A 23,037-nucleotide genomic window follows, 5' to 3' on the forward strand; every position below is an offset into this window, starting at 1 on the left:
TTCTGGGTACCCAGGGGATAAACAATCCCCATTTCAACTCCTGGCCCCGCCAGCAGCTGCAAGAAGTTGATAAGGATGCAGCAGATGCGGCTGCAGAACAGAGGAAAGCACAGATTAAAACCTCTGAAGGGTTTGGATTTTTAAAGAGAAAAGGAAGCGCCTCCCTCTGCTTTTTACCTGCATTTTTCTTTTGCATATTCTGTACAATGTAAAGAATTACAGATCATGTATCACTGCTGTGGTTTTAATCATTCTATCATTCTCATTTTGCAGAGGTGGCGAACTCCTCCGTACCACACCAGCATTCCAGGGACGTGGGGAACATGGACTGGCGTGCTGTGCAGGAAGGCACCCTGAGCAGGAAGACACAGCTCCTGTGCAGTTCCTGTATCCTGGAAAATGCCTGCTGACAAGTTCAGGTCGGGGACAGCACTCCATCGTTTGGCAAAGGTGGTGTGGTCTTGCTGTGGAGGCCCTCCGTAGGCAAGGGGAAGGTTATTCCCCGTTCCTGCGCTCCTTCTCCATCAGTCTCCTCCCACCCCTTCCTGTCCCATCCCCCTAAAAAGGAAAGCTGGTTAAGCTCTGCCTTCTGAACCTGCCTGTCAGGCCTCCAGGTGTGTGGTGTGTGCACAGACCTGGGGGCAGTATGGCCTTGACAGGGTAGTTGTGTACATTCACTATGATTCATCTTCAGCAGATGGCAGTAAAGCGTCTTGGGAAAGGCTTTTTTGTCTTGTTTTGTTGCCCCCATCATTTGTACAAAGGCACTCTTTAGGCTGGGGGCAGGGCGGGGTAATAAAGGCTGCAGTTCTTGACCCTTGAGCCTAGCAGGCCAACACAACGCCAGGGGCAGAACTCCATGCTCCCAGGGCACAGTTTCACGGAGGAGAGAGGCCGGTTATGAGAAAGAAGGACACTGGGCTCCAGTAACTGTAAACAGCCATATTTTCAACATAATTTACTACAGGTCTCTGAAGTGTATATAAAACATTTTAGTGCAACATTTTACAAATAGTTCTCCTTTAAAAAAAAAAAAACCAAAAAACAAAACAAAACAAACAAACCAAAAACAAATCAACAGCTCTCTACATCATGCATGGGTAGTTTTCTTACCCTACCTGTTTTTTCAACAATAAACGCAGAGAAACCATTGTTTGAAAAGAATATGAAAACCTGCTACAGAGACACCCTGGTGAAGGAGGGTGTGGTCATATCCATGTCCTGGGATGGGCCTAGCACCGCGTAGTTTTTCATGAATGCAACATTGTAGCTGTAGATAAGTCAAAAGAGTACAGCTGGTAGTTTTCCTCTCCTGGTCCATGGCCTAGAACTCCCAGAGGCTGTGTACAATGAGGTCTCCAGCCACTGGAGGGCACCATTACCACTCATCTGACACCACATTTCCATAGAAATGGCCAAACAAGGTCCTGGGGATTTTCACAGAAAGCTGAAAAGCTCACCCTTTGATGGTATTCCCCAGCCCAATAGAAAATACACCGGGGGGGGGGGGGGGGGGGGGGGCGGGGGGGGAACCAATTATTAAAACACTGGCTTCGGTTTCTTTTCTTCCTTTCACATTTCCTGCAACTGCTTCACATATTTAATTCCGTGCATTACCTACTTTTCTACAGCTGTGAACCAATGCAAAATCAAGTCTTCTTAGTCCTTACACGCCCAGTCCCGGCCAGCCCTCTGGCATCTTCCCCTTCTCACAGAGGAAAGTAAGTCATCTTCCCTCATTGACTCAGGCTACCAATTAGGGGCCAATTTTCCACAGAAAACCCCGGCGCAGGAAAGGAAGAAATGGGGCAAAGGACTGCCTTCTTCCCTCACGGCTGAGCAGGTGGACTCTGTACCTCTGAGGCGTTGATGCAGTATTCGTAATAAATGGGAATGAGCACATCAGCAACAGAGGAATGAAGGTGGTGGTACCTGCACACGGTCTCATAGGAGAGTACTGGTGCGGGGGGGAAGAAAGGGAGGCAGCTCTCCACAAGCCTGTTGGTGGTCTTGCTACCCCTCAACTGCGCAACAGCAGAGCGTCCGCTGAGCACCCACGCCGCCAGCATCCCCACGGACCCCGATACGGATTGGCACCCACCTGGCCTCCCAGGGAGTCTGTTCAGCCTCAGGACAGACAATCATCTCTCTGGTTAGGCTTAGCTCCAGAATCCCTGGTGGCTTTTTCTAAACTGGGAATTCCCTGGGGATTCAAGATGCAAGTTCAAGAGGAAAGGAGATGGCGCTCTTGACCAGCAAAATAGAGAAAGAAACGCCAGGGCATAAGCACTCCTCCCATGGAGTGAGCAAAAGGCAACACTTGTAACCCATGACGGCGTGCCAGGGGAGCCAAGCACATTGCCCCATAGTGTAAAGGAACAGGGTGACACTGGCTTTGCTGGGCTTCAGTGGGCATTCAAATGAAAAGCCACCATAACAATGAACAACCAAATCGCCTAAAACCACAAACAAGATCTAAGAAAGGGAAAGGCAAAGACCCACACAGCCATGTGATGACTTCCCGCAGAGACTAGGTCGTCTGACTGGGTCACAAAAGGGCTGTGTCCGGACCTCTCCGGGGCAGATTTTCTCATGGCAGTAAGACCCACGCGGACAGAAATGGTGAACAAGAAAGACACCGTCTCTTTGAGGAAAATCTACCTGGAGGGAAGAAGAAAAACCCAGTCTTCATACCTCCAGCGTGGCAGTTATACCTCCCCTGGTCTCCAAGGTCAGGCTCTGGAAACCACCCCTTCCCACCACTGACCTCTGCAGGAGCTTAGCTGTCAGCCCACCCCATGCCCTCCAGGTATGTGGTGTCCTGTGGGCAGCTGCTTGGGCCCCTTGTGGTCAGCTCAGCACTGTCCCCTTTTCAGGCTCCCTGGCCACTTTCCTTAAGAGTTTGGCAAAGCACCTTAAAATAGAAGCCCACCCACTCAAGTTATCAGTTAAGAGACGTCTGGTGCAGAACAGATCAAGCCAACAACTAGCCTTTTGTCCCTCCTTCCCTGATCACTGGCTCTGATCAATCTGAAAGTCAGTGGCTGCTAAAAGCAGCCCGTTGCCCACTTTAGCTGGCAAAGTGTGTGCTGTTTGGGGCTTTTGACTTATTCTCCAACAAAGCGGGTTTTTTGTTTTTGTGGGGTTTTTTTTTGGCAAGCTTGAGATGAAGCCTATTCTTTGCCTCCCTGACAGGCTGGTCAGGCACCATCTACTCCTAATGGGGTTATGCAGGATTTCTGTTGTACGTACACAGTTCTTTGAAGCAAAATTCAATGCTTTCATCTTGACTACAAAGTGGTTCCAACCACTCCAGCAGAGGGAGAAGATAAGATACAAATTGGGCCCACACTACACATAATTTTCGAGTCTCGTTAAGAAAGTAGAAAACGTTTGGGTGTGTTCTGATCCGTGGGTAGCATTTTCAAGTATGCAAAAACAGTTAAGTCTTGGAAGAGATTCCTTTGCGCCATAAAGTTCATCCCTCCTTTTGCCATCAGTGGTACCTTAAAGAGAAATTCGTCCGTCACATTACGGAATCCAAAAAGGGTAAACCAAAGGGATTTAAAAAGAGTCCATTACAAAGAATAAGAACCCCTGTCACATCTATATGAGAATACTATATAAATCAGTGAGTAGACATGGCACCTGGAGCTACTCACTACATTACCGGAAACAGAAACAAGGAGCCTAATTCTGCAGGGTAAGGACATCTGCTCCAAAACAGCTAACCAACCAGGACTGCCACTGAGAGGCAAGTCTGTCTTCTGTGACTGATCGGGGACTTTGAACACTTCTCAAGTCTGACGGTTTTCGGGCGAGAGCACTCCAGAGGTTGGGTGCCGTCTGCTGAGTGATCACAGAGCAAGAGGCAGGAAGGGAGAGTCTCAGCTCCTCTGTGCTGAGGTCCGCTGGGCTCCCTTAGTCTATGGCTCCTGGGTGGATACTGAGCACGGGGGGCTCCAGGCAAGTGGGGGGAGTAGTTGAGGTGTGGCTCTTTGATCCACAACAGGGGCACCCCGTTCTTCCATCCGGGTTCTTGCTGGAGTTCCGGCTCTTGAAGCGCACCAACAGGATGGTGATGATGAGAATGCCGAAGATGGGGAAAGGGTAGAAGAAGACAAAGTAGAAGAGCGCATCATTGGAGCAGATGATGGACTGCAGGGTGGAACCTGGAACAGAGGCAAGACCGTGAGGGCTGGGAGCCTGGACCGCCAGCCCTTGTTCCCCAAGCCCTCGCCCAGCCCAACCCAACCCAACTCCTGCCCCCCACGCTGTCTTCCCCGCTGCTGCTAAGGGAGGGGGGACCACCCCCCTAGCCTTGTTCACACAGCAGCGCCCCTTCCGATTCCCAGCTGAAGTTCATTCAGAGCAATGCTTCCATCTCCCACGGGGAGCCAGTACTGTGCTTGGAGAGCCATAGAACCAAATACAGTTTATTGACTGTGAACCCAACTGCATCTAGATGGTGGAGCAGCTGACTCCACCCTAGTCCGCGCTGCCTGCCCGGTGATACTTCACGTTGTCCCTATGCACTCAGCTCTGCTCCACACGTCCTTCTTTGGGAGGGGACCCCGTTCTCTTCCCCCGCCAGCTTCTGAGAGCAGTTTTACCAGAAATGATGCTTACTTGCTTAACACTATCAATTGAAATGCCATTACGGACCATTTACAAATGTCCACAGTGAATTCAGTGCTAGTTATTCCTGGATATGGAAGGGAATGACACCCGCTTCCCCCACGCCCCAGACCCAGCTGAGGTCTGCTCTGGCGTAGGAGACCTCAGCAGGAGACCTTCCATTTTCTCTGGAAAACAAGGCTGCTGGATGACCTCTATGTACTACGAACTTAATAAATAGGGACATCCACAATGGACAGATAAAATGTGGTCTAAACACCTTCGCTTGTACTTTTGGGTTATTCAGTAGATTGTTAGGGTGTCTGAGTATGATTTAGGCTTTTCTCTGGTTTCCTTTCTACTGCATAGCTGTTGCTCAGTATTATTAAGAAAATTCAACATGCACTTACACTTATTAGATTTCCAAAGTATATGAAATTGCTGATAGTCACCCACTTTTGACCTACAAAACTTCAATTTCATACGGTTCCATCTCCTAAACAGGAGGTAGTCAAAGAAAAAAAAGCTGACAAAACGAGAAACCTCAAATCAATTTACCCGGTAAAATGTTTTGGCTGAAATGGAAAAGAGGTTACAGTTTCCAGCAGATTTTTTATTGCTGCATTGCAGGCCAAGTTTACGGTGACAAACGCCACCTTCAGTCTGCTCTATGCCACACTTTGATAGGAGGGCAACTTAAAAGACTGCCTTGTGAGAAAAAATCATTCACGTCAGCAATTATTTCTTCCAGCCTCTGGCCATGGAGTCCCTTGATCTGATGAGAATTCTGAGCTCTAGACCTTTCTGGAGTAGCCGCTGATGGTGAGCAGGGCTCTGCAGTATCACTGGTCATCCCAGCCAATCATGCAGAATCCAGCTCAACCTCCAAGTCACCCTCCAAAATACACACGAGCCAGGAACTTGAGAAAAACAGAGCAGCGACACACTCGGGCTTCATTTTTTGTCCTCCTTCTGAGTCTGAAACGCGCTAACTGGCTAAAGGGGGACTAGGCTGGATATTCTTTTTTTTTTTTTTATAATTTTTTATTGTTATGTTAATCACCATACATTACATCATTAGTTTTTGATGTAGTGTTCCATGATTCATTGTTTGTGCATAACACCCAGTGCTCCACGCAGAATGTGCCCTCTTTAATACCCATCACCAGGCTAACCCATCCCCCCACCCCCCTCCCCTCTAGAACCCTCAGTCTGTTTTTCAGAGTCCATCGTCTCTCATGGTCCGTCTCCCCCTCCGACTTACTCCCCTTCATTCTTCCCCTCCTGCTATCTTCTTTTTTTTTTTTCTTAACATATATTGCATTATTTGTTTCAGAGGTACAGATCCGTGATTCATCAGTCTTGCACAATTCACAGTGCTCACCGTAGCACATACCCTCCCCAGTGTCTATCACCCTAGGCTGGATATTCTAAAGAGCGACACGGTTAACATCTCACAAGATACTTGGATAATGAAATCTTACTAAAATAGAATCTGGTGGAACATCGCGTTGATTAGGAAGATTACTGGATGGTATGTTCTCACTTTAACTCCTAGCCTCAACTGAGGGTCAACTAGACGAACTGGCATGGCAAAGCCGAAATGCCTATGACAGGTGGGAAAACTGCTTATTAACCCATAATCGAGCTCTGACTTTATTCTTCCAGACCGTTGGAGCCAACAGAGACATCCTTCCCCTGCAACCTGGGCAAACTCACTTGTGTCCAGAACCCGGATGCCGATGGGGGCCGACTCCTCTTCGGTCAGCCGGTACCATTCCTTCTGAGGGCTGGGCAGCCACTCCTCCACTCGGCAGGAGTAGTTCCCCGTGTCCTGGGGGCTTGCCTGCAGCACGGTGAGCCGATAAAGCAACGGGGAGAGCCTCTGGAAGCGAAGCCTGCCCTCCCAGGGGCTGCCTTCCGGGCCAAAGACGGCGTCTGGGCCCACGCTCAGCAGGGCCGTCCGCTCCGTTGGGTCCTCCCCCTCCTCCCCCTCCTCCTCGTCGTCCCCTTCCTCCTCCCGTTCGCCCAGGCCGGGGCCGTCCCTTTCCCCTCCAGCTTTAGTCCTCAGGGAGTACCAGGCCACGGCAAAGCGGGGAGTCCTGACTCGACCGAGAAACAATGCTGCAGTCCAGCTGGAAAGCTGCCTTCTCGGACACTGTGGCATTGGGGACCACCGTGTCCACCTGCAGGGCAGCATCTGGGGGAGGAGAGGGGCAAGAAAGGAAGACGAAGCTGTTTTAACTTCTTTGCTCACAACAACCTGCACGCCCATCACCAAATACACTCTAGTAACATAGTAATATACAACACACACCTAGTGAAAGGAGCAAGATGGAAGGAGAGTCTCCAGAAAGGTTGCTAGGCTATAGAACACTGGGTACCCTACCAGTCACTGTGTGCAGAAGAAAATATGTTTTATTCCGACACATGTATCTGTTTATATTTGCATCGAATATCCACAGAAGAATTCACAAGAAGCTGGTAGCATGGCTGCTTATGGGAATCTGGGGAGGAAGGGACACTTATTTTCACTGTAACCTCTTGCAGGGGCTGAAGGGTCCCCCTAAAAATTCATGTTTATCTAGGCCCTCAGAATGTGACCTTGATTGGAAATAGGGTCTTTGCAGAGGTAATGAACTCACCCTGGGACTTAGGGTGGGCCCTAATCCAATGACTGGTGTCCTGATAAGAAGACAAGGAGACACACAGAAAGGACACAGAGGCAGAGACTGAAGCAATGCAGCCACAAGCCAAGGGGACACTTGGGGCCACGAGACGTCAGAAGAGGCAAGGAAGGATTCTTCCCTAGAAGCTTCAGGGGGAGCCTGGCTCTGCTGACAACTTGCTTCTAGACTTCTAGCCTCCAGAACTGTCAGAGAATAAACTGTTGTTGTTTTAAGCTATGAAGTTTGTACTAATTTGTTATGGCAGCCCTGGGAAATTCATTCACCCCTCAGCTTCTGAGTTTAAACTGTGCATGTGGACCGTTATCTATGCCACAGTGAACCCGAGGAGGTAAGTAATCTCCAAGGACTCAAGCCCGAGACCTGAAAGGGCTCCTCGCCCTGAGCATAGAGCCCCCAGAAGGATGACACGGACAGCATCCTCCCGACGGAGACGGGAGACACAAAACAGCCAGGGAGAGGTACCCAAGCAGGTGAGTCACACATCAGACAGCACTAGGCAGCCATAATCTGTTTCTTTATTTTGCTGTGCGCCCCCTTTTTTTTTCTGGCTCACCGGGGTAGGTACTAAACAAATAATCCATTCCCTACCTCCTAAATGGCCTGTTTGGCTCTGTTTATGAAATGCTCATATAAGATGCCAACATAATGGTAACAAAAGTAAAGATACCAAATCGGATTCTGCTTGGATGAAGACCAAATAGGAGCATTTCCCAAGTACTATACTGGGCTTTCAATGAATTGGCTTAATGTTGCTCACAGGTGAACACAAAGCTGGGGGTTCTCCCATCTTTGTGGGGCTCTGCCAAGCCCCTCCACACCCCCCATGGCCCATCTAGAATCTTGGTTTGCATCACTGGCATAGAAAGCCTCGGGAACCGGCTACAGGTGGCGGGAACAGCGCCTCAGTCCAGCTCCCACGGGGGAGAACACGCTGGAGGGCAACGTGGCAGGGCGCAGAATATCCATTCACAGGCAACTCACGCTCCTTGGCTCATCAGCTGATCCCTCCAGAGAGCATGGCTAACTGTAACCCCAAAGCCATCAGAGAGAAATACTGCAGATCAAGGAGCAGTCTAGGGCACCTCTGCTCTGCAGAGTCTACCACACTGGTATCCCAAAGCTCCTGGTGGCTGGCCAACAAGATGCAATACACCCAAAACGGCAAGACGATCAGAGACCACTGGACATTTAGTTCCTCGGAAGGGCTTCTTCCCCATCTACTCTCCCTTTGTTTTCTTCTTGTCTGAATACTTACAATCTAAAGATTTATTTATTTATTTGAGAGAGAGAGAGAGAGCACAAGCAGGAGGAGCAGAGGGAGAGAAAGAATCTCCAGCAGACTCTGCGCTGAGCGTGGAGCCCGATGCAGGGCTTGATCTCACAACACTGAGCTGAAACCAAGAGTCGGTGCTTAACTGACGGCACCACCCAGGCGCCCCTGAATGCTTGCTATTTAAGCATTTGAGTTTTAATTTAGATTTCCTGGCTTCTTCCAGTGCCTCACCTGCAGTAATGACTCAATGCAAGTTTTTTGAATGAAACTAATGTCCACCTGTCCACACCCCACCCCCTTTAACATATCTCTATACTAATTTGGTTGCCCATGTCTGTTCCCTTCTAGAATAGGCCAAACCACCTCCCTGTGCAGACTTTTGCGCTCTTTCCTGTTTCAGGTATAAGCCCCAAGAAAGTCCGCTTCTGCCTCCTCTCTGTATGTTAGGCAGGAATGCCGCCGGTGCTCCCTAAATGTCTGCCCCCCACCCCGCCCCAGTCTCCCTGCAGCCCTAGTGTGGGGACGCGCACATGGGTGGGTGTTGGGGGAGAAGAGTGCTCAGCTGCCACCTCTCTACAATTTCACGTTTGGGAGAAGACACGCAGCAGTTTCTAGGCACAGTAAAAAGAAGAAAAAAAAAAACAAAAGCTCATGGGAACTATGAGTAACTCAAAGCAGAGGTGATTTCCTGTCCAGTGTAGGCAAGACACAGAGCAGTGAGATAATGCCCCTTTCCCGGAACAAAGGGCACATTCACTCCTGAAGTGTGTTCTGTGACACACGGGGCGGGCACAGCTGCGAGGCTCCACCCACGAAAAGAGCCGCTCTCGTGAGACGTGCAAACGTGATGGATGCTTCCAAGAGACCACAGATCGGAATGCGGGGATGCGCGGGAAACGGACAAGACAGAGCGCTCACACCGACGCAGGCCACCAGTTCCTTTCTGCTCCATGTCCTCTGGGGGACCACTGACTTTTTGCTGGGACTCGGATGGATGTGATGGCGGATGGATGAGGATGTGAAGTCGCAGGGGACCCAGGAATCGGCCTACCTCTGCTTTCGTTACGGGTTGAAGTGGGTAATCATAATTATACCATGGAATTATGTGCATTTAGCAACTTTAGAAATGACAACAAAGACAAGAAAGGCCACACGGAGCAGTCACTGGTACCAACAAAATTATTAGGAAATGAGATTGAATTTCATCTTTTCCTACTTAAAGCATGCTATTTCTATTTAAAGCATGTGAATCAATTCTTTTCCACTGAAAATCTACAGGCTTAATTTTTTTTAAACCACATGGCTACTGTTTCAAGATTTTTGCATATCCAACCACCTTCTGAGTCGGAATGTACTCTTAAAAAGAAACTACTCTATGTTCTGCAACAATTAATCGAAAAATGCTATTCTGGTTAAGAAATAGAATCACTTTAGGCCAAAGCCAGATGTGCCATTTTCCATTCACTAGGGGAAAAAAAATGTGAGACAATCCTGAATGTAAATGCAAAATGTAAACGCTCATAAATTTAACTGCAAACAATGTATTAATACACTCATTTTGTGCAGTGCACAAAGTATGACACTTGGAGGGGAAATACCCAGAGCAGTGAGGGCCTGGGGACATTAACCCTCACCTGGCCGCATGATGGTCACAGCCATCTGCCCGGCAGTATCCTCTGCCCGCTTATACCACACGCCGCTGGGGCTGGGCAGCCACTCCTCCACGCGGCAGCTGTAGGTCCCGCTGTCCTGCACTGCCACGTTCTGGATGAAGAGCCGGTACACGCCCGGGGAAGGGCTCTCCAAATGCAGCCGCCCCTTCAGGTTGTTTTTGGCCGCCTGTTCCCCGTAGTGGAAGGTAGCCTCGCGGCTCAGGCGGGCCACGGTCTCCCGCTCCGGGTGGTTGGGCTTCCACACAAACCACTCCACCACAAGCTGGGAGGCCGCGCTGGTGCGGTTCAGCACCACACACTCCAGCTGCACCTGCTGTGTCTCCAGGACCGACAGATTCCCCTGCGCTTGGCTGAGCCTCAGGCGGCTATCTAGAAAGGCGAGAAAAGACATATTAGCCTCGCAGAATGACAGGCCACCTGCATGCACCCTTTCCACGCACATTCTGAGTCCCCTGATCACGCGTCTGAGGGCATGGATTGCAAGCAGTTCATGGTAACAGCTGTCCCCCCATTTCTATCTCATTGGTTCAGATGCATAGGAGGGGACAAGCATGAGGTATAGATGACTCCGCATCCAAATGAGAGCAGCCCATGAGCCTATGGTTGACCAGAAGGCCTGGCTGGGAAGGGCCAGGTAGGAAAGGACAAGGTGAGACCCCCTTTCGAACCAAGAGCGAATTTTGAAAACTGACCACATGATGACTAGAATATGTTGGACTGTCCACCACAAAAAGAACTGCAGATGAGACAGTTAAATATGTTCCCGAGTTGGCCTTACGAATTGCAATTCTTACTTTCTCGGGTTCCCTCTCAAAGTGGGAACAGAACAGATCTCACCTTAGTAAAGAGAAGCCTGGTATTAATAGAACCGGTGACTTGAAAACTCAGCCAACCAGATTCTCCTCCAGAGAAAAAAGTGTCCCTAATGATGGTATGCCCTGACGACATGCGTGTAATTTCATAAAAGGTCCTGATGAGCTTATCTGGACCAGGGGGGTCAAAAACCTACAAAACTGTAAAAGCACAGAAGCACCTAGTGAAGGACACTTCCTGAGTGATACCCGAGGAGGGGGGAGGGCCATGCACAGAGCACTTTTTACATTTTTACACTTCAAAACTGTTGGAATATTTTACCATGCAATGCAGTAACTTCTGTAATTAAAAGGTCAAAAAATTAAAATAACAGAAAAAACGGGTGCCTGGGTGGCTCATTTGGTAAAGTGGCCAACTCTTGGTTTTGGCTCAGGTCATGATCTCAGGGTCATGAGACCGAGCCCCGAGTTGGGCTCCACATTCAGCGCAGTCTGCTTGAGATTCTCTCTCTCCCTCTGGCCCTCCCCTTGCTTACCCTCTCTCTCTAATAAATAAAATCTTTAAAAAAAATTTTAAGTAACCAGTCTCCCGAAAACATACATATACATATATGTGCATGTGCGTGTGCATGTGCATGTATGAAGATATTAACTCTGGTTGTCTTTGGGTTGAAAGAGTATTTTCTTCTCTTTTTGTGTATTTTCCAAAAGCTCTATAAGCATATTCTTTCTCATCAGGAAAAGAAAGAGAGGGGTGGTGTGTAGAGAAAAAGAACTGGAAGCAGGGGGAGGAAAAAAAACGAAACAAAAAAAAAAATCACTGAAAAGGAGGGATGTGTTGTTTTAATCAGTGTCCTGTGAGTTTGCTGTTTATAGTGTTAGTATTCCCACAAACAGAGATCTCACTAAATGTGTTTTGACAAACATCCGTGCAGCCCTGTGCGTTGGCCCACTTAGCTCGCTTTAAGTCTGTAGTCTCAGATGGGGAAATTCCCTTGATAAATTTAGGATCCACTGAGAATCTCTTAGTTTCTGCACAAATGAGCAAAGGCAAAGGATGAATGGTGACTAAGGGGGAACTCGAGGTGGGTGGGGGATCATGTCCGCCCAGCAGAGAAAGTGACCAAAACTGAAAATATATAGAAAGAACAGAAACTTAAAAGAACATCTGTGGGCGAAATGACAACTGTCAGTTTTCAAAAGCCCCAAGGACTGGCCTGAGGTCTCTGGAAAAACCAAGAGGGATAATGCAGATGAGAGCTTCCTTGGCAATGCACCCGCAGAACGGTTCACGTGTCACCGCGAGGTGCTGAGAAGCCTGCACTGGTGCAGTCTTAGCAATACAACGTCCCAAGGGGAAAGAGGGGGAACGGCCCCACTGCATTCACGTCCTGGCCTCTGCATCTGGTTCCATGTGCTGTGTGAACAAATGTCTACCAAGGCCTCCTGGGAGACAAGCCATGGGAACAGAACAGTGAACAATATACACACACGTGCGCGCGAGCGCGCATACGCACATTTACTTCTATATGTAATATATAGTATCTGATAATAAATGCATTTCCTTAAATGTAAATATGAATAAGCAGTTCATAATTACTCACATGTGAATAGGTAAATAAACAGAATGCCAGGTGGTGATGTATGCCATGCAGGGGATAGGGAGAGGGGTACAGGGTGACTGGGATGCTATTTTAGTTAAAATGAGCTAGGAACACCTCTTTGAGAAAGTAGGAGATCAATGAATATCTATGGTCAACATGTTCCAGGCTAAGAGAAGGTAAATGCAAAGGCCCTAGGGTGTTCGAGGGAAGCAGCCATCCGTTCCATATTCAGTCGGTACTTATTAAGGGTGCCAGACTAGTGGCTGAAAACACAAAGACACAGCTGTGTCCTCAAAGTAAAGTAGAGTGGAAAAGAAATGCAAACAAATAATTATTACACGAGGTGTTTTATAAGGAAAAGGGAACCTCTGGTGATACGGGAGAAAGCAGGGAAGGCTTCCTGGAGGTGGTGCTGAGGGAAGTCTTGAGGATGGAGTGAAGACAGGGGAGAAGCAGCAGGAGAGGGGCGTTCCAGGCAGAGAGGACAAGATAAATGAAGGCATGGAGCCAGGACCTGGGGCACAACGGGGCACCCCAGCCCATCAGGAAGGACAGGGCAGCAACAGATCGTGGCCATGCAGGAATGAGGGATGGAGAGGGAGCTAAAGGCCACATCGTGTGGGGAGCTCAAGAACTAGAGCTCTTTAACAAGGAGAAGGGGAGACTGACAGGGGCCCCCTTCATGCATGAAAAGATGTGACCCAAACTTATTCTGGGTTGTTCCAGGGGCAGAGCTAAAACCTGGAGGGGAATTACGTGGAGGAGGGTTTTTCAATGAGTAGGGCTGCCCTGTCGTGGATGGAAGGGAGTCCTGCGGAGGTAGGAAGCGCTCCCTCTCTGGAAGCGTGCTTACAGAGGTCAGGTGCCACCCCTGGTCTGTCAGGAAGCAGAATGAGGCCTGCACCCACAGGCTCTGAGACAGGACCGAGGGGTGGTCCGCTCTGCAGATGGGAAGGGCTCTCGCCCCGGGGGGCTGAAATGGATGGTAAGGAAGAAAGGGGAGCAGACGAGGGAGACCAGAAAATGCCTTCCAGGCGAGAATGCTGGGTATGGAGCTGGCACCGGCCTGAGATCCAGGGTGCAACCTGCAAACCCAGGAGGAGATGCAGGAGCCCTCAGGGACCCTGCCTTGCGGCCTCTTGCTCAGCACAGCCGCCCCTTGGGGCACTACCTGGTGAGGAAGATGCTGTCCCTAACAGCAGAGTGGAGGGTTCTTTCCTGAGTTGGCCCTACAGCACCAGGACGCGCCCGAGGCAAAGCCAGCAGTCCGCACGGCACTAGGGTGAGGGTCTGCATGCCTGCACCCACCCCCAGCATGGGCCCTGCAGAGCCCTGCCGCCCCACGCCCCTAGGCACTCTGTCGGCACTAAAGCCACTAGCCCAGGACGGCCGCGCCCTGGGTCCTTACCTGGCTGCTTCACGGTGACCTCCGTGCGCCCTGAAACCTCCTCGGCCAGCTTGTACCAGGCGTAGTTGGGGCTCAGCAACCACTCCTCCACGTGGCAGTAGTAGCTGCCACTGTCGCTGACCTCGGCTCTCTGCACCGTGAGGCTGAACAAGCCCCCGGACACGTGCCTCTCGAACTGGAGCCTGGCTCGCAGGCCCTCCTCCTCGGCGTAGGTGCCGTACTCAAAGGCCGAGCTGTGGGTGGTCTTCAGGATGAGCTTGCCGTCGGCATCCGAGGGCTTGTGGACGTACCACAGCACGGCAAAGTGCGAGTTCTGGCTAGTCTGAGACTTGACGGAGCAGCTCAGCTGGATGGGCCTGTTTTCCACTAGGGTGAGGGTCCTCTTCGACTTGCTCACCTGCAACTTGGTCACTGCAGAGGAAGGGGGTGGGGCAGTTCAGCAGCGGCGCCCCACACAGCTCCCCGGGGGACTGAACGCGACCGGGCTTCGCATGAGGGAGGCAGCACGGAGCTGGCTTCACCCCAACATCCCTCCACCTGCCTCCTCCCTGCCTCCCCTCCTATCACGCAGCCTCCAGGGGACTCCGCGAAAACTCAGATCTGCCCAATCACTTCCCTGCTTAGAAAGTTTAATGGCTCCCAACTGCTTATAGCTTATAAGGAAAAAAATAATTCCTTTTCACAGTACAAAGTCCCCCCAGGATCTGGCTCTCGCCCAACTGTCCTGGCTCATCTCCACGACTCACCCCTCCAGCTCCCCCCTCATCTCGCCCCCAGTCCCCCTGCACCTCCTCCCTGAGCTCTGGTCTCTGCTCAGCTGACCTCTCTGCCTGTCTCCTTCCACCATCTCCCCTCTGGCCCTTCTGTGCACTCGTCTTTCCACCCCCCCTTCTTCCTTCCCACCCTGGGCCGGCAGCCCCTCTCAGCGCTGGCATCAGCACCCTCTACATATCTTCCGACTCTTTTTCCTTAGTCTCTCTTCCACCCTAGTGTGTGGGCGCCCTGAGGGCAGAGATCAACCTTTTCTCTGGAAGTCTGCAAATATTTCGAGTGTGCCCCTCCCGATGCTAAGTGCCAGGGATACCCCGAAGAACACCACCATCGTGCCTAGTGGACGTTCTCATCGCGGCACCCCCCAGAGCCTGGCACAGTGCCTGGGCTTCAGAAAGTACTCGAATGTCTGCTGGGATATGTGGGGGAGAGCGTGCCAGAGAAATATGGTAGCAGGTATTGAAAGGATTGCTAGGGGTGATCTTCCTCGGGGCAGAGAGAGGGAGGAGGCTGAGAAGAAAGTCGTGAGCAATGGGACAGAACAGAGCTAACTCCAGTGTCCTTCCCCTTGCCGCCCTGCTCCAAAGCCAGAGGGAGGGCAGACTCCAGAGTGCCACCCTACCTGCTAATTAATGACTGGGCTCACCTTGAAGGTGGCAAGAAGCCAAGGTCTAAGGAAATATATCTTATGAAGGTAACCTGGGATCGTACCCACTCCATCCGTCTTATACCTGGCTCTGCTTCTTCCCTACCCACTATTGTCCCCCTACTGAAAAAGTTTTTTAAAAAAGGAAAAAGACGCAGCTCCAAGTTCCTCCTAGGGAGCTAACAGTGAAAACAACTTTTCACACCACAACTGAAATTTCTGAAAGCCCCAGACAGTCATTTGGGACACCTTGGTCACACACAGATAAACATTCTGGATGGCAGAGAGGATTCAGCAAGCCAAGGGACGGGGGGATCTGATACCCAATGCCATTACTGCAAAAGCAACTCTAAGAACAAGTAACTCAGTGGTGAATCAGGAGACACTCCTCCCAAATGACTGCTGAATTCACATTCCCACAGACCTTCCCAAGCCATCAAGAACACACCAATATGAGGGGCGCCTGGGTGGCTCAGTGGGTCGAGTGTCTGACTCTTGATTTTGGCTCAGGTCATGATCTCAGGGTCACGAGATCAAGCCCAGCAAAGGGCTCCTTGCTGGGCTTGGAGTCTGCTTAAGATTCTCTCTCTTCCTCTCCCTCTGCCCCTCTTTCCCCCACCCCCTCTTCCCCTCTCTGTAAAAAAAAAAAAAAAAGAAGAAGAACACACCAACATGAGAGAGAAATCCTACGTCCCACACCCCACCCTTCTTTTCATGTTTCTTGTGAACAAGCCCAGTCCCCTGCCTTCTCCCTTCTTCAAACACACAAAGTCCTCCAGGGCACACAGGAATCCAGGGCAGGGTTTACCAGTAAGCTTCCCAGCTCCGCAAACTAGATGCACTTAGCTTGCCAGTCGATTTTTCAGATCTGATTCCTACAATACTTGAAACAACGAGCTCCCTTTTCATTCCCTTCCAACCCAATTCACCACATGCAAATGATATCTATATCAGCACAAATGATACCACCTGAATTATCTGGTTCTTGTCCAAAAAACTGGGTTGTTCAGTGTGGAGTAGAAAGAGCTTTAAAATGTATTATTAATTGGGGCCGGATTATTTTTGCAACTGTTACTAAGGAAACCTCAATTGCTATAGTAACTGCATATGTTAAACTGAAATCCTATGACTAAGCCTCAATTCAGTCACGTGGTCTAAGAACAAGAATCCAAGGAAGAAAGATGTTTTAAAGCATTTCCATTTTTTCTTTCCTTCCCATGTCAAAATATTGTGAAGTGTTGAAAAGCTTGAAAGAGAGGCAGTTTTGAAATTTGGTGCCTGCCCGACAGGTGGGCAAGGGGTCAGCTATTCTGCGCTCAGAATTTCCTCCCCCATCTCAAGGGCAGGGAGGGCCTTGCCTGAAGCCCAGGAGAGCCGGCAGCCCCCCTGCCTAATTAGGAAGATCTCATGAGTCCTGACCAGTACTGCCCTGGGCGTTGTGAAGCCTGCTTCCACCATCCTCCTCCGTGGAGGCGGAGGTGGGCGGGGGGCAACCACGCCGACAAACGGGACACAGCCCACTTTAGGACTGGAGGAATTTTCATCTACATGATGACAACACCTCATAGCAGTGTTGTGTCGGCGAAACGCAACAGTCTATAGAAAGAGTTTAGTACAGAGCCTGGTATAACATAAACGTGTAATACGTTTTTACTATTTCCATTTCATTTTGGTCTCTGGGTTCGGTGCCACATGCAAAGCACACCATGAGACCCAGAACTGTCAAACTAAGTGACCAACTTGCTACTAAATGTGCAGCCCCTGGCCCAGGCCTGGCGTCACCTGGGAACCTGTTAAAAAGGCAGACTCCCGGACCCACCCCCCACCGACTCAGAATCTGCCTCTAACAACAAGATCCCTGGGTGATTCCTGAGCACCTTAGAGCCTGAGAACCCCTGGACGGGGCCCCTGTGAAGGAATGGTTATAGGGAGGGCAACCGCACACAGGTCATAGGAAAGCCAGGAGCAGAGGCTGGTTTAATACCCAACAAGTGAGTCAGCGGGAGGAAGGGGCAGGAAGAGAGGCTGCGGGGCAAGGCCCCACCTGCTAGCACAGGCTCAGGCTCAGGCTCAGGCTCACGCTCGTGCTGCCTCCAGGGGGCGCCTGAGGCTCCTGGAGCCAGGTTGTGCCCCGTTTGAGGGACAGGCCCTTTCTGCATCTGGAGAGTTCCCTTCCTAGGCCTCTTATTGGGTGGGATCATGGGTTTGGCATTCTGGGAGAGGCTGCTGTGTTACAGCAAAGACAGCGTATAGCAGGTGGTGAGAGGCATCTGGAGGGACTCAGCAGCAGGGGGGAGCCGTGGCTTCACCGGCCAACTTCACCCCCCATCCTGCGGACCCTGCTTTGTGTGCACCACCCCCCCAGAACTCCTTTCTTCCATCAGTAACGATTCTCTTACACCCTGCGAGAGCTCTTACAGGCTGCCTCACATTGAGGTTCATTTTTTAAAGGCCTCTTCTTTCCTACGAAATTATAAGCATCTGAAGGGCAGAGACTGTGACCCAACCATTTGCTAAACAAATTAAGAAATGGATGATTGAATAAAGAGGCGATTGATCTTTTGGAGGTATGGGAAGATAAAGGAGAGGCGTTTAATCCTGACTGCGACGGGAGGGACTGCACATTTCACAAAGTGTGTGACGTCGGAGCTCAGCCCTTGAAAAACAAGTGAGTAGGTGTTAGCCAGGCACAGGAGGGGAGCGAGAGGACACCCATGAGAGAGGGGACAGGGGAGCAAAGGTGGGAACTGCTCTGTGCACCACATTCGGGGAGAGCAAATGGTCAGTCCTGCAGATGAAGTCAGAAAGGTACGCCTCCGCCGGGCTGCAAGGGGCCTGGAGCGCGTACCAGCCGCTGACCATCCGCGGTTCTCAGAGCGCCATGTGGGGCATCAGCATCCCCTGGGGACCGGCTGAGACCACTAAATCACAAAGCTGCGGCGGGGGGGGGGGGCAGCGAGGGGCAGTTTCCCTAGCCCTCCAGCGAAGTCAGAGGCACACAGAGTTTGAGAAGCCACAGGTGTGGTGCTGAGGCGGCTGCTGGTGACGCAGGATGGAGCAGTTTCTGTGCGGGGGGGGGGGGGGGGGGGGGCGCAGAGCCAGAGGACAAGTGAGGAGACGCAGGCAGTGAAGGAGTAGAGGAGAGAGAAGGAACACTGTGCTTTATTAAAGACATGTGACAGTGATCAGAAGAGTGAGGCATAGAGGGGGGCCAGTGGCTGGACAGCAGACGTCTGTCAAGTTGAGGGAAGCAAGTCTGCCAAGAAGGGAAAGCTAGGGGGGGAGGAATGAATGGTGTGTGTGTGTGTGTGTGTGTGTGTGTGTGTGTGTGTGTGTGTGTGTTTGTGTGTGTGTGTGTGTGTCCGTCCCACCCTCAGAGATGGGAACGGCAAAGACACCTGCCAGTCAAGCAGCTACTACACCCTACAGTCCCTACATCTTAAGCCCCTGCTCTTCTCTCTCCCCATGGTCATGCCCTAGTTGAGTCCCTAGAAGCTCTGCCCAGCCTTACACTCAGCCTGCACGGGAGCTCTCCAGCCCCCGCCCGCACCAGGGAGAGCTTCCTTTTTTTTTTTTTAATAATTTTTATTGTTATGTTAATCACCATACATCATTAGTTTTTGATGTAGTGTTCCATGATTCATTGTTTGTGCATAACACCCAGCGCTCCACGCAGAATGTGCCCTCTTTAACACCCATCACCAGGCTAACCCATCCCCCCACCCCCTCCCCTCTAGAACCCTCAGTTTGTTTTTCAGAGTCCATCGTCTCTAATGGTCCGTCTCCACCTCCGACTTACTCCCCTTCATTCTTCCACCAGGGGGAGCTTCCTAAGCTGCAAACGGGAGCTTCCTAAGCTGCAAACGGGAGCTCGCTGCTCCCAGCTTAGGGCCTGCTTGTGGCTCCTCAGGACAGCAGTTTTCAGCAGGGCAGCGATGCCCCCAGGGACATCAGGGAAATCTGTGGGCAGGTCTTTCCTTGTCGCATTGATTGGAAGTGGGGGAGGGGGGTGTTCAGTGGATGAGAGCCAGCGATAGATGTAAACCCAGGTCTGGGATGGCTCCATGCAACAAACCTCTGCCTCGGGTCCTGCATGACTTTCAAATGACATTCATGTGGGGGGAAAACTCTGTCCCTGAGCTCAGAACCTACTTGCATTTTACTATCACAATACTTTTTTTTTTTAATTTTGCGTGGTTTTAATATATGCCAGGGAAATGAAGGGAGGGTTTTCCTTTGTTTTGTTTGGCATTGCTGCAAGAGGTGCTCAGGATTTCAGAAAGCGTGTAGGGGACAGAAGCACCTCCTGGGCAGACGGGCCTGACACCCAGTCGGTATTTCTAGGGACAGGGCAGCAGGTGGCCGCCCAGATAGCTGTCCCTGAGCACGGACGTGTTACAACGCATCACTGTGTTATGAACTACTTCTAAAAAAAAATCATCCTTTATTCCACAATGAGGGCACTGTAACAATTTTTAAAGATTATGTGAGTAGGAATGTTATACAGTCTAGGAATTTCATTTTAATAGTAGTAAAGGGACTATTCTAAATTGTTACAAAAAGGATTATATGATCTGAGCATGAGCAGAACTCCTGATTGCTCAGTTTAGAAAAAAATGTCTTATTTAACAAATTATAGATGCCTTTCTATGTGCTGAGCACTGCTGTAAGCACTTCATAAATACTGACTACTTGCTTCCCACCAGATCTATGAAATAAGTATCATTATCCCCAGTTTTAGAGATACTGGCCAAGGTCAGACTGCTGATAAATGGTAGAGCCCAGATTCAAACCCAGGCTGCCTGGTCTGTCCTTGCTTTTAACCATCACATATGATGACCCTCCATGCTCTGGTGTCTAAAAGGGGCTCCCCTGAACTGAGGGTTCTAGAGGGGAGGGGGGTGGGGGGATGGGTTAGCCTGGTGATGGGTATTAAAGAGGGCACGTTCTGCATGGAGCACTGGGTGTTATACGCAAACAATGAGTCATGGAACACTACATCAAAAACTAATGATGTAATGTATGGTGATTAACATAACATCATAATAAAAAAATAAATAAAAGGGGCTCCCCTGCCCTCACCAACATACCTGGGGCCAGAGCCCTCCCTGACCCCATGCTTCAGTCATATCAAAACATGCGTGCTGCTTCCTCCCTCCATGATGTTCTCCGTACACTCTGTTCCAAGCCTGAACTGTCCCACTGCCCGCGCCCACGCCAGCCGATTCCCTCCTTGGGCACATCCCCCAAGCCAGCTCTCCCACCACCCTTGTGACTCTTCCCCGAGCTTCCGCCTTCCCAGGCCGCAGGACAGCCTGCCAGGCAGGAACGGGGACACACCCCTGTCTGCAGCTGCAGCACCCAGCATGGAAACTGGCACACAGTAGGTGCTCAAATATGCTTGCAGAAGGCAGTGGGAGGGAGGAGGGAGGAGAAAGCAGCAAAAGTTTGGAAGTGGAAACAGCTAATTAGGAGTAACCCAGACATGCCCTGCCTTAACTGTCTGCAGACAGAGCAATGACCCTTCTGCGCTGACTGCAAACAGGTGCACCTGGCGTCACCATGACAACGGGGCCTGAGGAGGTGAGGGAGGACTGGGGGCTCCCCTAGGGCTCTGGCACTCCTGCTCACTGTCTCTGAGCACTCAGCAGGCAGAAGCCACATGTACTCGGCATGCGAGGAGAATGAACCCCAGGTTCTCCTAAAAGAAAGTAGGGGCCAATCCCACTTGGGATGAGGCGGGCTGTCACTCACCAGACTATGACAAGGACAGCCACCGTTCACACGTCCTGGACCCATGCAAGTCAAAAAAAAGAAAAAAAAAAAAAGAAAAAAAAAGCGCTCAGCCCTCCCAATCTGCCAGGTCAGCAGTAAGAAATTGGAGAAAACGGATTTGGCAGCACCCACAGGGTATTAAATATTCATCCCGACTACCCATCAGTAAAATCCCAGCAGAATACACCCACTGACAAGTCGGCTTTCTACACCGGAGGCTCTCCTCCTGGAAGCTTGTTTATTGCTTTGTCAATTTGAATGTGCAATATTTAATAGCCAGACCAAGAGAGGGTCATAAACATTTGGAAAATGAGTGCTGACATTTCCCTTATTGTTCCTGTATTTAGGGATATGTAATTGGAGAGTGTTTTTTGGTGCTAAAGAAAATCAGAAGGAAGCAAAGTGATGCTTGGAAATTAAGAGAGAAAAGAAATGATTAAGAGTGAAGAATCGAATATGTTGAACCGGCTTAAAGTCTTGCCTAAAGGCCCCTTGGGGGTCACCCCCTGTGATCGATGGGAGTCAGGCTAAGCTAAATCAACAAAATGGGAGTGATGGCATTCCTTGAAGATTTCCTTGGGGATGTGCAGATGGAGCAGGAAGTAGGTAAAAAGAATGGTCAATAATAGATCCACAATCGATCGTGCCATCCAGCCAGAGATTTCAATGAATCAAACACCTGTGATGTGGTCAGGTCAGCAGGGGGCCCCGGCAAGGGCTGGTCGGGGGCACAGATCACACAGAGCCCTTTGGGAGCAGGTGACATGAGCAGTGAAAGGCTGACACATGGACCAGCACGAGAGAGCCAACGGTCCCTGGGTTTCTCTATGATTCTATTGGAATAAGAATATTTGACAAAATATTCTTAAAAGGGGGTGGGGGCAGGTGGTGGGGGACGCTCCTAGGGAAAACACCAGAGCAGGGATAAGAAGCCCTGTTTTGAGGGGCAAGGAATGGAGGGAGAACAGAAAGAAGAGAAGCCAGCACTGGTTCTGAGCTCTAGTATCCCCAAGTCTTAGGAGCCATCTTGTGGCAGAAGTCTGAAGAAACGGGAGTTAGAGGAGGCATAAATTAAACTCCTACACCATCAGGAGACCGGAACCTCTACAGGTACCTCGTGACCCCAACTTGAAAAAAACAAATTTAAGCATTTGCTAATGGGTGTCAGGAAATCAAGGATGGTACACCAGAGAGAAGAGAGGTCAAATAAAAGTACCTGGTACCAAAGAGGATTCCTGAGAAGAAAAAGAAAAAAAGTACATATATATATATATATTTTTTTTTTTTCCTCGAAAACACGCAATATAATAAAATTAAGAGCTTGGGTTCTGGAGCCAGACTGTCTGGATTTGAATCTTGCTTCTGCCTCTTATTATGGATCATTGGATAATTTATTTAAGGTCTGTGTCAGTGTCCTCGTCTATAAAATGGGTAAAACCTGGTATTTTAAGAACCAAGTAAGCTATTGCGTATAAAGCTTTCAGGATGGTGACAGACACACAAGAAATGTTCCATAAAGATTAGCTGCCGTGTCGTTGTTACTGTTCTTACTACTACAACCACCCGTGCTGAGACTCCTCCATGCCAGCAAGCTCCAAAGCGAAACTTCTTCCATTAATAAGGCTGTTAACTGAATGCAGAAAGCATAATCTCCGACCGTATGGCCTTAAAGAAAGTCAAAGTCCCCCTTTCGTCATCCAACGCCACTGCTTTTTAACAAGGCACACGTGGGTTCAAATCCCAACCCTCACCCCCCACCCGCCACTTA

At 50.1% G+C, this 23,037-nt stretch overlaps 1 protein-coding gene across 1 annotated transcript in view; it reads right to left on the minus strand.

Moving 5' to 3' along the window:
* Positions 1-902: 902 nt before the first annotated feature.
* Positions 903-23,037, minus strand: part of IGSF3 (immunoglobulin superfamily member 3) — a 92,706-nt gene continuing 70,571 nt past the window's right edge. Inside the window, 7 exon segments of the mRNA XM_027626076.2 lie at positions 903-3,975; positions 3,977-4,026; positions 4,029-4,172; positions 6,337-6,712; positions 6,714-6,817; positions 10,215-10,622; positions 14,078-14,488. Coding sequence (XP_027481877.2) covers positions 3,922-3,975; positions 3,977-4,026; positions 4,029-4,172; positions 6,337-6,712; positions 6,714-6,817; positions 10,215-10,622; positions 14,078-14,488 — 1,547 coding nt within the window. The 3' untranslated portion in view covers positions 903-3,921.

Source organism: Zalophus californianus, chromosome 4 (assembly GCF_009762305.2).
Source record: "Zalophus californianus isolate mZalCal1 chromosome 4, mZalCal1.pri.v2, whole genome shotgun sequence".
NCBI classification, from domain to species: Eukaryota; Metazoa; Chordata; class Mammalia; order Carnivora; family Otariidae; genus Zalophus; species Zalophus californianus.